Source organism: Xiphophorus maculatus, chromosome 5, assembly GCF_002775205.1.
Source record: "Xiphophorus maculatus strain JP 163 A chromosome 5, X_maculatus-5.0-male, whole genome shotgun sequence".
Taxonomy (NCBI): Eukaryota; Metazoa; Chordata; class Actinopteri; order Cyprinodontiformes; family Poeciliidae; genus Xiphophorus; species Xiphophorus maculatus.
The window spans coordinates 19,598,769-19,613,935 of record NC_036447.1 but is presented as its reverse complement, the minus strand read 5'-3'; the positions used below and the strand labels follow the sequence as shown (position 1 = coordinate 19,613,935).

The following is a 15,167-nucleotide window of genomic DNA, read 5'->3' as shown; positions in this document are numbered from 1 at the left end:
TCTGCAGAAGTGAATTTAATTTCATCTCAACTTTTTGTTTTTCCAGGATTTCAATCTCAACTTGTTGTGTCCCTGCCTGGGTTTGGGGGTGCAGAGGTTAACCAGGGGTCAGGGATCTCTGTTGTTGGAAACGGCCCTGCAGGTGACCCTCAATCAGCTAGAAGAGGTTACGGGGTCACTTCCTGCCCCACACCAGTCCTTCCTGCCGCCACCTCACCCCCAGCCGTACTGGAACCAGCTGGGTGATGTGTACGGTGAGACGTGGGAGAGGAGCCAGAATATGAAGCAGGGCTTTAAAAATTAGATTGTTAATAATAACAATAATGACTATTATATTGAAAGTAATGGTGATAATAATAATAATGCTGGTTGTAAAATTATCTACACCGCTACAGAACAGCATAGCCCAGCTGCCTGTGGAGGAATTGGCAGTGATGTTAACAAAAATAATAGTGATGATATAAATACCATCACTAATATCACATCATCAAATGTCATCACAACCATCATGAGCAATGATTATAATGATACTGTAATGTAGTAACTATGATTAATATTAGTGGTAATTATTATCAAAGGAAAATATTAGTAACATTGATACTACTACGAATAATAATAGTGATAGAAAAATTCTAATCATTAAATATGATATGAAAATAATTGTAAAAAATTTTTGCTATGGAAATGCATAATATTTTTTATCTGGAATATGATGATAATTATGGTTACAATAATATTAAATGAGAAAAATGTAGTGCTGTGTTATATTAGTAATGATAAGGAAAATAAGAAAGATGGATCTTAGTTGATTGTCAGAAAAACAATAAAACATTCACTGTCCTCTGACGTTTCTTCTTTGTATGTTTCTTTATTCCTCAGATGAGCTGGGTTTCTACCCCAGGGTTCTGGCCCTCTGCAGAGCTTTGTCCCAGTATCTGTTGAGTGTGAATCAGCTGCCTTCATCACTACATATTCCCTCCGACAAGGAGCACCTCATCACCTCTTTCACCTGCATGGCGGCTGAGGTAAAATAACAACAAACAAGATAGATGTTTGAAAGCCCTTTAAAAACTTCAGAGTAATTTAACTAGAAGTTAGATTTGAGAAACACTACCAGACATTGCTGATGCTATATTTAAAAAAAAATCTAATCTTTTATATCAGTCGGGGTGTCTGTGCATCCTTGATAAGTCTTATATTCAATTGTCTAAAGCGGCGGTTTTCAAAGTGTGAGGCGCGCCTCCCCTAGGGGCGCCAGAGCACTTTAGGGGAGGCGCGGTGCGAGGGAAAAAATAAACCGGAATGTTGCCAATGTGTTGCCATGTTGCCAATTTAGTTAAAATCATAAATAAAATGAGTTACACATGATTCAGGACCGTGATAGAAAAAGGGTGCGCATAGCGTGCGTAATTGTTTTTTCCTTTGTATGCCTCCGCTCTTTCATACAGCACGCTCTTTTAGCTCGAGATAAATTGTTTAGATGATCCACAAAAAGAGCTCCACGATTTTGCAACTGTTTAGGTTTTTGATTTGTTTTTTAATTTCAAGGAAATGTGCAACATTTACAGATGTGTTCCAAAGATCTGATCAAAATGTTTTTGTTAAGATGTAAAAACACTGTTGGTATCTCAAACATTAAACTCAGAATCTCAGATGTAACGTTTGTTTGAGAAAACGGTTGAAAAATGAGTTTGGGGTTGTTCTTATCATTAGAAAAATGAAAAAAGGGCGTATTTGCCATACAAAGGCCCTGATAAAATAGTTAAAATGGGAGGAAATGTTTTTAAATGTTCATGTGTTAAATTTCATTCAGATAAAGTGTCATTTTAAAAGATGAGATGGTTCTAAAATAAAAGCAATTAGAAGGTGTTTTGTAGTGGCATTTGTTTGTGTGTGGGTTGATTATTGGGGGGCGCAGCAGGCATTGTGCTCCTTGGAGGGGGGCTCACCCTTTTATACTTTGAAAACCCCTGGTCTAAAGCTAAGATCTTAAAAAAACCTAATCAAAAATAAAAAAAATAAGTTGGCCTTAAATACATTAATCACAGGTCTTACATTTTGTCATGGTGGGACTATTTAATCTTGTACTTTCTGTATAGTTTTCAATTTAGTTTTTAGCCAGGGTAAAGCGAGCTAGCTGTTTTAAAAAAAAAATTTTATTACGTCTATCGCGGTTACATGCAAATTTATTGATAGTTGGTTGTACAACGTTCATCTCATTCTCTGGATCACTTCTGTTGCCAACCCATATGATTTGTGATTTTATTTTGTACATTGCTGCCGTGATGCAGGTCTTAAATTCCATTCATAACACTGCCCAAAAAGGTCTTAAAAAGTCTTACATTTGGTTTGGTGTAGCCTGGAGAAACCTTAATTAGTATATAAATATTCAGTAAACCCTGTCTTTTATTTGTGCGTGTGAATGTGTTTGTGTAGGTGGTTGTGTGGCGGCTGCTTCAGGACCAGCTGCCCCTCAGCGTGGACCTGCAGTGGGCTCTGTCCTGCCTGTGCCTGGCCCTGCAGCAGCCCTGTGTGTGGAACAAGCTCTCTACATTGGAGTACAAGACGTACACCTGCTCCCTCATCTACTGTCTGCACCTTATCATTGCTGCTGGTGAGGAGCATTTTTGTGAAGCATTCTTGTACAACTTTGTTGTTTTTTTTCTATACTCTCTATATGCAGTCACATTTATATATCACACAAATGTACATTTATATTTGTGCTTTTCAGTGGCTGTTCATCCTGGTGACCGGCTGCTGCATCCAGAGAAGAAAAAGTCTCGAGGAGAAAAAGACGGTGAAGATCAGCTGGACTCGGCTCTTCTCAACAGTACGAAGTGGTTCAGAAATAATGTCGTTTCGTTTTAGTGCATTTTGTCTTTTGGTCCTGCTGAGTGATAGTTGTTTTTACAGACCAATGCGAGTGGCAAGCATGTGAGATCATGGCAGAACTGGTGGAAGGACTGCAGAGCATCCTCTCCTTGGGTCACCCGAGGAACTGTGCGTTTCCAGTTTTCCTCACGCCGACGTTGCGAAACATCGTCATCAGTATTTCACGCCTGCCTCTGGTCAACAGCTACACCAGAGTACCTCCACTGGTTGGTGTTTGAAAGAAAGAAAATGAGTCTTGCAGTTTAGATGCATAACTGGATAGCATGTATTGTTTGAGACTGGACATGTGCTGTCACTGCTCGTAGTCTTGAACACTTCAAATAACTCCGTAAAACTCATTTTTATTCTTTGGCATTTACATAAGGCCTAACGTTGTAATTTACTTGTCCTTTTTGTTTAGTTTATTGTTTTGTATTATATGTTTTATCAGTGGTTTTAAAAATACTGTGCAGCACTTCGGTTTTAAATAAATTGATATTGTTCTATTGATGTGCACTCATGTTCAGGTTTGGAAACTGGGCTGGTCCCCACAACCAGGTGGAGAATTTGGCACAACGCTGCCTGAGATCCCTGTTGACTTCCTGCAGGAAAAGGACGTCTTCAGGGAATTCCTTTATCGCATCAACACATTGGGTACAGATATGCATAGTTACAATTAACTGGATATATGGGGCTTTCCAAAACAATAATGACACAATTTTTACTTTGATGTTTTTTTAAATGAATTTTAATGTACATTTTGTAACTAACCTGGGATTTTTCTTCAGGCTGGAGCAATAGGACTCAGTTTGAGGAAACCTGGGCCACTCTGCTGGGGGTGCTGGTCACTCAACCAATCACAATGGACCAGGAGGAAGAGACTCAACAAGAGGTAAATGCAGCTGGAAGCAAGAACTTTTCTTTTTGAGCAGTAATGTATAGAAAGGAAATGGACAGGCTAATTTTAGGGGAATGACGACCGCAGAGTTGTGCTTTATATTGATGTGGTTTGATTTGCCTAAATTTACATAGCCAAATTTTATTGCGACTCTCATGGGGTGTGTTTATTACGGAGGCATTAAACTGCCAAAACCTAAAAATAAATTCAGGAGCAGTATCTTGTAAAAGTTCCTCATTATAGAAAGGTGCAAAACTTAAAGGTTAAAAAAAAACCTATAGCAACATTTATTTCTCAAGAGCAAAATATCTTCTCTTTTAATAGGAAAGATAGTAGAACAGCAACTCATCATGGACATTTTAGAGGTCATCTGGACAAAACGGTGAGAAGAATTTGAGTCACAGCGAGCTTCTTTATGCCTTTTTAACAAGTCATAATCTGTCAGAGGACTGTATTTTTATATCTTTGTTAAAGCAAGACATTTGACATAACGAGATATAAGACTCGTCTCGTTACAAGGAGAAACTCGAGAAGTATTCTAATCTCACAGCTGAGATTAAAACACTTAGTTACAGTACATCTGAAGGCATTTGTATTCACTGGATTGTATCTATGGGTGTCGGAGTAGAGGGTGTGAAATACAAATGCATGCCACCATTTTCAGACTTTTATTAGTCAGAGGATTTGAAACCATGTATCACATCCTTCAAACAGTTGGCTGTAAATTGTTTTGGTCTGGTCACATAAAATCTTAATAAAGAATTATTAACGTGTATGATTTTAATATGACAAGAATGAGAGATGTAAAGAATTTGTCTTTTATTCCCTCTTCATCCGTTTTCCAGGAGGACCTGGAGCGTACCCAGTTAAACGTGTTAGCAGTGCAGGCCATCACCAGCTTGGTGCTGAGTGCCATGACCCTGCCCACTGCTGGCAACCCTGCAGTCAGCTGTCTGGAACAGCAGCCCCGAAACAAAAGTCTTAAAGCTCTGGAAACACGGTAGCTGCGTACTCATTTCCATCTATCTGATCACAGGGAGTCTTAACTATCAGACAGGGTTATTCATGGATGGCGTTTTCTCCCTGTCCAGGTTTGGAAGGAAACTCTCTGTGATTCGGGGTGAAGTGGAGCGAGAAATTCAGGCTCTAGTGTCAAAGAGGGACAACGTCAGTACACACCACCCGTACCACGCCTGGGACCCTGTGCCCTCACTTTCAGCTGCTTCTGCAGGTAGCCCTCCTTCCAGACTGACCCTGTTCTGCTCTGGAAAATGTCCGAATACCTTTTTTCACCTGATTGCTTTCGGCAGGTACGCTGATCAGCCATGAGAAGTTGCTGCTTCAGATCAACACAGAGAGGGAGTTGGGCAACATGGATTACAAACTGGGGCAGGTATGACGAGGAAATAGTAATGCTTGAGGAATACGATATCAGTTGCGAATGTGCGTTTTATTTGGCATGTGTCCTCTCCAGGTCTCCATCCATTCAGTCTGGTTAGGTAATAACATCACTCCTCTTAGGGAGGAAGAATGGGGTGAGGATGAAGAAGACGAAGCAGACACTCCGGTGCCAACCTCCCCACCTGTATCGCCTATAAATTCAAGGTCCGTTTGAGTTTTTACTATCTGTTATTGATTTTTCTGTTTTGAGGGATTGTTGTGTAGATAAAACGTCCTTCTCCAGAGAACCATCCACACTCTAAGCCCGTGTTTTGTGCTTTCAGGAAGCACCGTGCAGGTGTAGACATTCATTCATGTTCCCAGTTTCTTCTGGAGCTCTACAGCCAGTGGTTGATCCCAGGCTCTCCCAGCAACAGGAGGACGCCCACCATCCTCCTCAGTGAAGTGGTCCGATCGGTAAGCTGGAAACCACCAGTAGATATCTTCTCATTAGCTCAGCTAAAAGACCTGTTCAACTAAATTAAATAAGAAGAGTCTATTGTTTCTGATTTAAAGGTGAAACTTATACAGCCATTTTTGCTCTATGGTGAAAACAAAAGTCTGCGTTTATCTGGATATCAAGAAATCTGAAGTACAAACCTGCTTATGGATTCAACACACACAGAGTAATGCGTTTGATGTGTTTGGTTTTGTAAATTTTGTTGATTGAGGCTAACGGGTAATAAAAACTCAAGATGTAGTTTCTCAGAGAATTATAATATTACATACCAGTAAAAGGCTGATTTCTGATTTAGAAAAATGTACAATAAACAAAAGATCATTGCTAAATAAGGGAAGCGTTTGGTGTTGTGCATAATTCCTAATTGTAAGAGGGAATATAAGACTTCATCCTATTCCTGCAGAACAACTTGCATTGTTTCTTTTTCTACGTCAATATATGTATTCCATTTTCATTTTGATTGTTCAAATAAAGGATGAAATGAAATGATAAAGATGTATGCTACAAGTTAAATTCCTTTTTTCTATCTATACATTTAAATGTACTAAGATGCATCTGCATCTCCTGGGAGAAATGCTTCTCCAGGCTTTAATCTGTGTTGTGTTTTTCTCTGCAGCTGCTGGCGGTGTCGGACTTGTTCACAGAGAGGAACCAGTTTGACATGATGTTCTCCACCCTGCTGGAGCTTCAGAAGCTTCACCCGCCCGAAGACGAGATCCTGAATCAGTACCTGGTGCCCGCCATCTGTAAGGCTGCTGCCGTGCTGGGCATGGTGAGTGGGTCGGGATGCCGCTGGAGGCCACTCAGGCTGCTGCCGACTGCTCCCTGACTCTGATAACTGCTCGGACATTTCCAGGACAAAGCAATAGCCGAGCCGGTGTGTCGCCTGCTGGAGACGACGCTGCGCAGCACCCACCTGCCCAGCCGCATGGGGGCTCTACACGGGGTGCTCTATGTGTTGGAGTGTGACCTGCTGGATGACACGGCTAAACAGCTCATCCCCACAGTCTCTGAGTACCTTCTGTCAAACCTCAAGGCCATTGCTCAGTGAGTGTTGCTTTCCTTCTAAAACACACACACAGACGCTGACCTCAGTTCATCTCTGATGACTTTAAGCCGTGATGAAAGACTCTCGGGGAGCCAAAGTGTTTAATGTCACTGTGTTAATCCTCCTCCCCCTGCAATATAAGAGGATCTATTATTCAATTAGTTTCTTTTTAATCCAGCTTAATAACGTAATAGAAGCAATAAATCGGCCCTCCTTTTTTCCTCAAGATGCTGCTGTTGACATTTCACTTACATCTCTGTAATTTCTGCCTGCTTGCTTTGTGTCTCTGTTCTGCAGCTGTGTGAACCTGCATAACCAGCAGCATGTGTTGGTGATGTGTGCAGTGGCCTTCTACATGATGGAGAACTACCCTCTGGATGTTGGAGCTGAGTTTATGGCTACAGTTATACAAGTAAGATGGAAGATGAATAAAGTTAAATTGAATAAGCGTAATATTTTCCTCAGTGTGAACAAAGATACACATTTCATGCTTTTTTTTAAATGTTTTTTTTTTTTTTTAGACAGAGTGTCCGCTTATCCTTTATAAGTCTTTAAAAGTCTTATATCAATGTATCTAAAAGTAAGGTCTTAAATTTAATTTTAAAAGTAAGTTGGCATTTATGTTCATCACAGGTCTTAAAGTTTGCCTTGACAGAATTATTTTATCTTGTATACTGTATGTATTTTCTTTCTCTTTTTCACTTTTCTGTCATTCAAACGTTTGCGTCACACTCAGTCATCTTCATCTTGTTCTTGAGGCTAGCTGCTAATACCCTCACTGGCTAACTAACTAGCTAACTAGTTTGGTAAACTAGATAGACGCGTGATATACCCATGCGTCTATCACGGGTTAGTGCAAATTTATCGCAAGTTGGCTCAATGAAGTTTGTACATTTCTCTTGTGATACAGGTCTTAAATTCTATTTATATGTATATTGATTTTGAAAATGTCTTAAAATGTTTAAAATGTGAGTGTGTAAAACCTGCAGAAACCCTGTCAGTGCAGTCTTAAACTCTTGTACAGAGGTTGCTAAATTCACAAATAAAGCTCACCTTTTTCAAATCACATTAAAATTGAATTTGTGCAGCACAGCATATCACAGTCTATTATCATTGATAACTTCAATGATTATTGAAGTTATCAATGATAATTGAAGTTATCAATTGAAATGATACAATGTAATTGTATCATTCAATTACATTGAAATGATAATTGAAGTTATCATTTCAATGTTAGTCTTGCTGCTTAAATGTAACATCTATCACAAAGCATAGATCCTTTGTGATATTAAATCTTTTCACAATCAATATCGATACACTTGACAACAGTAATATGGCAATTATATATTTTTCTTGTATCATACAACCCTATATGTGGTCCCATTTCCAGTTTTCCACGAGTCTTGTACAGAAACACAACAAACATGAGGTACTGTGTGTGTTCTGGTCAGACAGACGGGAATAAACTTTACTTATTTGGCCTGAAGTGTAAAGTGCGTGGTGCTGCGGTAAAGCATCAATAGCGCTAATACACTTTTTAGACCTTTATTTTTGAAAAAAAAAAAAACAACAAAACTTTGTGCTTCTTTGTGTTTGTACTTTATTGCACAAACTCCCAATAAAATACACTGATGTTTGAGTTTGTAATGTATTTCCAGGGGGGTAGGATGTCCTCACTGTATTTCCTGTTATTTTCCAAAGGACCTCTGCTCAATGTTTATGCAGATTATGCAGGAATCATGACCGCCGCTGAAAAACGTCAAAGCATTGGATTCCCTTGGCATCATCTGTTGCTCCTGTCCTCTGCAGCTCTGTGGTGTGATGGTGTCAGCCAGCGAGGACTCCACTCCCTCCATCATCTATCACTGCGTTCTGCGCGGACTAGAGCGCCTCCTGCTGTCGGAGCAGCTGTCCCGCGTCGATGGAGAAGCTCTGGTCAAGCTCAGCGTGGATCGAGTCAACATGCCGTCACCTCACCGAGCCATGGCCGCCCTGGGCCTCATGCTCACCTGCATGTACACCGGTAAGCCGTGCTTTGACATGACCGCCAACTTGAACACTTCATCTGCTGTGAGCTGATGCCACCAGTTTCATTCTCTGCATTCATTCTTATTTCAACTCCAACTAATAGCATGCATGTCCCTCCACTGCTTCTAGCGCACATGATTTTCCATTACAGTCTAATTATGAGTTGAAAATATGAACATAGAGAGCAGAAATCCAGCATAGGAATAAAACGCTTCACTGAGGTTGCTCTCTTTGTAGCTCCAGATGTTCTTACAGATAAAAGAGCTCATGGTGAAGCAGCTGCTGGACAATTTCTTTTCATTAGGTAATTAAAAACACAGATATTATTTTCAGTCTATTGTTGAACTATAAAATATATTCGTAATACTGTATTTTCAGCCAAGCTTTGCAAATTATATCAGTTGACAGATGTTGAAGTTTATGAGCCAGGGAATAAATCCAGCATTAGCTGTTTTAGGGTCGCAAATTGAGAAAACACCTGTGATTTATTTATTGTACTTGGCTACTTCACAAATCTGCTCCAGTCCATCTGCCACCACTTTTACCATCCATCTCTGCATATTTTCACCATTGTCATTGTATGTTTATCTTTTTATAAAAGATCTTTAATAATCTCAACCAGTAGTAATCATCACATACTCTTACCTGCTTGCTTCCTGCATGTTTTAGCAATTGTATATCTAAAGTATGTCTGACCTCTAACCCCTGCAGTAGCCCCTACTAACCATAGATTATTTTTTACATATGTGCTAATGGCACAAATATTTCTCCTTTGCTCAACGCAAACTCGCAGATTCTGAGATTACATTCTCGCTTTTGCATATGCAGACTTAATTTTTACATATATCCTTTATGCTTTACGGTATCTTGTAAAAGTATTCATATTCATACCCACTAACTTTTTTTTTTTTTACATTTTGTAACATGAAAACCACTAATTGTATATATTTTATTGAGATTTTATGTGATAGCTCAACACAGAAAATAATTAATGTTTCTATATTAAATCTGAAATTTCTTGACTTTTTGTAGTAATCAGACTTCTTTAATACCCCCAATAAAAACCCAGTGGATGCTATCGACTTCCAAATTCACTTAATAACTAAAAACTTGTGAGTAAATTACACTGAGAGATGCCAGGTATGCTGAACATGCCAGGTAAGGAGAACATTATTAACAGAAATGGCATGTAGAGGACTCTCTGGCTTACAATCAAAAAGCTTTATGTGGTAATAAAAATAACACTGGATCACCCTGAAAATACCATCCCCACTTTGAAGGACAACAACCCTAAACAAGCAGAGCTGTTGAGGAAGGGTTTGAGTTTAGTCCTTAGATAGAAAGTCCCGGTTAAAGTTCAGATATAGAACCAATGGACTTTATATAGACCCAAGACTAGAAAACTGATATTCAGATACTGATACTCTCTAATCTGACTGAACTATTGCCATTTTGAGAAGAATGAACAAAACTTTTCCTAAACTGTATCTGGTAAAACTCACCTAAAACACCTGCCACTGTTATTCTTCAGGTGGTGCAAAGTTTTGATTTGGGGGAACTGAAATTCTTTAAGATTTGTATTTGTGGAAAAATAAATAAAACGATGCATTCTTTACGATCCACTTCTCAATAATGCACTCTTAAAGGGCTATCACGTAAAATCTGAATAAAATACACTGACATTTGTGGTTATAATGTCACAAAATGTTGGATAGTAATACTTTTGCAAGTATGTTTTGAGTCGTATCTTATGAGCAAAGCAGTTTCTGACTAGTCTCTTACTGAAACTCTCCAATATTAACGCTCCCAGAAACTCCGTTTTTTCTTTTGGTTTTTGCTGTTCAACATTCTGAGTCGTGTGATCACGGTTGCAAGCCCAACTCTAACTTTTCCCCCTCCCGGTTTCAACCGGCGCCACCCATCCCTCTCGCCCTCTCAGCGGTGCTCGCATCCTGTTCAGATGCGACAGGGGTTAGAGGTCAGGTTGACTCTGTTGCGGAGGCGGTTGGCGTCACGGCGGGTCATGTTGGTTTCTCCTCAGGCAAGGAGAAAGCCAGCCCTGCCAGCCGCCCCGCCCACTCTGACCCGCAGGCCCCGGACAGCGAGTCGGTCATTGTCGCCATGGAGAGGGTCTCCGTGCTCTTCGACAGGTAAAGCTTTTTCATTTTCCGATTACTGTATAATACATACACAGCATTTGTTAAAACAAAAGTAAGTAGAAAGGAAATAGCCAATAATTGGACATTGTGTCCAGAGGACACCTGTTGGTTTTTAATATTCTGTCCATCTGTCTCCCGTTCCTGCAGGATCAGGAAGGGTTTGCCCAGCGAGGCTCGGGTCGTGTCAAGGATTCTGCCCCAGTTTCTGGACGACTTCTTTCCTCCACAGGACGTCATGAACAAAGTCATCGGAGAGTTCCTGTCCAATCAGCAGCCGTACCCACAATTCATGGCCACTGTTGTCTACAAGGTCAGCAACGGGGCAAAGGAATAAAATCAAACCCATTATCTCCTTTTCTAGAGCTGGATTAATCAAAGGGTCTTTCACAATTAATATTTCTTTAAATCCACTTTAAAGAAAGCAATTTCTTTAACACACATTAGAAAAATAATCGTATCATGTTGTTGGACTCCTCCTCCTCCCATTGGTACATTTTCTTGTTTCACTCTCATCTGTTTTTTCCTGATTCCATTGTGATGCTGCCCAGGTTTTCCAGACGCTCCACGCCACTGGCCAGTCTTCCATGGTACGCGACTGGGTGCTGCTGTCTTTGTCCAACTTCACTCAGAGGACACCAGTAGCCATGGCCATGTGGAGCCTGTCCTGCTTCTTTGTCTCTGCTTCCACCTCCCAGTGGATCTCTGCCCTGTATCCTTACATGATGTGGGGTAGAGCTAATGAATAAGACAGTGATTATTTTTCCATTTTGTCCTGGGGAATTATTACAGCCCACTGCTGGAATATTCTGACTATTTTTCATAATCAATTTTTACATCATCAGCCATCTTGTCTTTAAACAGATGGAGAGGAAGACTGGCTGACCATTAGAGATCAAAGCTCCTTAAAACATGAAAGGAGCAGAGTATATCTTGGGTCCAGTCAATCAATTCAAACTCATCCTTTTAGGCTTTTTCTGGAACTTCATATTGTAACTGGACTCTGGTCTCTTTTTGGTTTCTTTGGTGTTGATCAAATAATCTACAGGATTCAGTTAATGTTGCCTGTAAACTTGATGCAGGTTACACATGCTAACCAGGTGGGAGGTTCTCACAGTATGAGCACCATCAGTAAAAATAACAGCTTCCCAGTAGCATGTAACTTACAAAAAACAAAATAATACACTTTTTTAAACATTGACTTCTACAATTATATAGAAGCTTTTATTATTTGTTGGTTATTTGATATGCCTGAGTAAAAGTACAGAGTAAGACACTTTTTGTGTGTGTGCGCAAATAGACTCGTATCAAATGCTTTAGGTGGTCAAAATGACTGGAAAAGCACTATATAAGTTCAGTCCATTTAGCTTTCTTAAAGAATCATTCGATTTATTTTTAAATATAATCACTTTTGAAGTATTTGAAAGTATTTTTCATCTTAGTTCTTGTATTTTTTTCACTTAAGAAATTATCTGGCAGAAATAGTTTGTTCTACTAGAAATTGTTTTATGACTCTCTGGCAAAATTACAATTTCCATAATACAGAGCAGCAAAGAGCCCTGGCAAAAAGGATTTGTTGCTTGATATTGAGCCTTCCAAGCAAAACAGCAAAGTAAATTTGCTGTCTTGTTGTTTTGTTTAAGGAAATCAAAACTTTATCTTTTACCTCATCCACTTTCAGCATCTTTAGGAGATTCTGTGAAATTCACAGTCGGCTGGAAAACATTGTTGCATGATTTTCACTACATTGTCACAAGTGATGATAAACCGTTGAGTCAGAAGAATAGCAGCAAAGAGCGATGGGTAGTGTTCCCATGGTTTGAAAACCGTAACAAGAACATTTTCTTTCTTATTTCAGCATGCTGGCCAACAGTGTGCAGCAGGAGTCTGATGAAGGGTTATTTAACACTTCTCTGCTTCATACAGCCGTGAAACAATTAAAGTTTCTCTCTTCATCAAGAAGGACTAGACAGCGATTTTTAGTCTCAGTAATTGGCCAGTACAGTTGTTGTCATGATGCTCATCTTATATCAAGATGAACAATTTTCTCAAATCACACGAGTTCTTCATTCAGTCAGTAATTTGTTGATTTCATTACTATGGAAAAGGTTAGTTTAGCAGCGTAATGTCCTACTGGGATACTCTCCACCTCCTAACTGCGTTAAGAGTTAAACAACCCTCTCCCAGATTTCTGCTTAAAGCAGCTCGGTCTGAACTCTCTTGCTGTTCAAATGTTGTGATTTGTCGTCCTTAACTTCCTGCTCCTTTAACCAGTCTTCCACATGTGATCAGCCGGATGGGGTCCAGTGAGACGGTGGACGTCAATCTGTTCTGCCTGGTCGCCATGGATTTCTATCGGCACCAGATTGACGAGGAGCTGGACCGCAGGGCCTTTCAGTCGGTGTTTGAGACGGTGGCATCGCCGGGGAGCCCCTACCACCAGCTGCTGGGCTGTCTGCAGTCCATCCACCAGGAAGCATCGCTCTGAAGGGCAGCACGCCGAGGCAGACAGTCAGGCGCAGAGAGAAGGCCGAGTAGGCAAAGTGAATTAGAGAGATGAGTAATTGAATCTGCATGTTCGGCTCCCTGATAAATTGCGGTGGTGGGAAAGAACAGGATGTTTATCCAACCTGAGCTACTGAAGCCTCATTTCTCTCTCCCCGCTTTCAGCTTTGAAAAATGTAAACCGCTGAACCCACAAGTGCGAGCTCAGTGGCGTTCGGGTGCGTAAAAATGAAGAACGAGACTTTAGGTCTGTTAAATGTACATAATGCTGAATTCTGGAAGAGGAAGCCCCTGACTAGATGTGAAGGACGCGGGTTGAAGCTCTGGCAGATTCCTCCCCACACAGCAGCACCTTTTTCTTTAAAAACAAACAGAAGATAATGTAAATCAAATACAAAATGGCTTTGTTTCTTTGCTCTTAGGACTTGCTTAAGTATTGTGATGTCAGTAAAGTTAAATAGAGACAAAGTATTTGCTATATTTAAAGTTTCAATGCATCTATTTTTCAGTGAATTTTGGTAAAAAGTGCTTAGTTGGGACTTTAAAAATGAGGCTGACACACAAGGGTCAGAGACGTCTGCTTAATGTTGTTAAAAATTCTATATTTGAGTTGTGTGTTTGTGTTTATCCAGACATGCAGAAAGCAAAAAGATAAATAGTTTCTATGTAAGATTGCTAATCATTATGTCCTGTTCTCCCTCGCCCTCTCGTTATATCGAAGCGGGGAACTCAAGACGTACTTCTCACTGCAGAAAGTGTAACTTATTTCAGCAAGAGGCCATACCTACTCTGGATGGTTCACATAGTCAAAAAGTGAAACGGGTAAATGCCGGGCATAATTTAAGGTCAGGTTTTGTGAAAGTTGTATCATTTTAATAGTTTAAATCCCCCCAATTTATGTCGTTAAACTGTTCAGTAAGAAAAATACCAAAATCCTTTCTTGCCTCTTTTTTTAAAAAAATCCAGTTGCAGGTGGGTGTAAAGAATTTCTTCTTATGATTTTATGAATTCACTAAAATCTATCAACTTTTTTTTTTTATTAACTGCAGATCTGAATGATTCCACCTGTCCAATTACTTCTACTTTTTTAAGTCTCAGGATGTTGGGTGTGACTTTATTATTGTCATTAAACTGGAAGTAGTTTCCAGTCTTACATGGAGCTATCTTCTTATTATGTTAAAAAAAAAAGAGAAAAAAGATATATGTAAAAAAAAATAAAAAAAAATCAACTGTACAGTAATCTGAAAGCCATGGTGCATGATAAAAAATAAGAACTATGTAAAGATGTGTGTCCACACTGTCTCAACACAGCACACAAAATATAATGTAAAAGTCAGTGAATGCAGAAAACATACAAGCTTATTAAAGACTTCAAGCTGCCTGTGACTGTGCTCTGTAGATACACTTGCCTTAGACGAGACTCAACGTGTCCTGTGCACTGACTGCATGCTAACGTTACTGCTGTGTTTAATGTTGTATTTTTGTGGATACCGTTGAGTGGAAGAGATGCAACACAATCCAAAGGGGACCTCAGAGGCCGACAGCAGCTTCGACAAATCAAAAGAAAAGTGTAGCAATGCCACATGAACACAGTTTTCTTTATTTTTCAAGCTTTAAATATTTTGTCTCTGACATAAATATTACACCAATATCAACCACACTCGACACTTACGGTAAAAACTTGAAGTTGTGTACATGTTCAGTGCTTTTTTTCCCCCCCTTGTGCACTTAATAAAAGATCCTAGCCATTTCCAACCTTGA

General features: G+C 39.8%; 1 protein-coding gene across 5 annotated transcripts in view; it reads left to right on the top strand.

The window, feature by feature from the left end:
• The window catches only part of htt (huntingtin), a 38,666-nt gene extending 23,499 nt beyond the window's left edge, over window positions 1–15,167 (top strand). For 4 of the 5 annotated variants that reach the window (XM_023333612.1, XM_023333611.1, XM_023333610.1 and 1 more), the window contains 20 exons: window positions 47–254; window positions 880–1,025; window positions 2,437–2,614; window positions 2,732–2,830; window positions 2,914–3,098; window positions 3,399–3,525; window positions 3,660–3,763; window positions 4,615–4,769; window positions 4,861–5,000; window positions 5,080–5,162; window positions 5,244–5,374; window positions 5,494–5,626; window positions 6,286–6,441; window positions 6,526–6,716; window positions 7,015–7,129; window positions 8,527–8,740; window positions 10,787–10,895; window positions 11,052–11,214; window positions 11,453–11,613; window positions 13,176–15,167. In XM_023333612.1, coding sequence (XP_023189380.1) covers window positions 47–254; window positions 880–1,025; window positions 2,437–2,614; window positions 2,732–2,830; window positions 2,914–3,098; window positions 3,399–3,525; window positions 3,660–3,763; window positions 4,615–4,769; window positions 4,861–5,000; window positions 5,080–5,162; window positions 5,244–5,374; window positions 5,494–5,626; window positions 6,286–6,441; window positions 6,526–6,716; window positions 7,015–7,129; window positions 8,527–8,740; window positions 10,787–10,895; window positions 11,052–11,214; window positions 11,453–11,613; window positions 13,176–13,389 — 3,012 coding nt within the window. In that variant the 3' untranslated portion in view covers window positions 13,390–15,167. Of the gene's footprint in view, window positions 1–46; window positions 255–879; window positions 1,026–2,436; window positions 2,615–2,731; window positions 2,831–2,913; window positions 3,099–3,398; window positions 3,526–3,659; window positions 3,764–4,614; window positions 4,770–4,860; window positions 5,001–5,079; window positions 5,163–5,243; window positions 5,375–5,493; window positions 5,627–6,285; window positions 6,442–6,525; window positions 6,717–7,014; window positions 7,130–8,526; window positions 8,741–10,684; window positions 10,896–11,051; window positions 11,215–11,452; window positions 11,614–13,175 lie in introns of all 5 variants that reach the window. The other variant, XM_023333608.1, reaches the window with a different exon arrangement.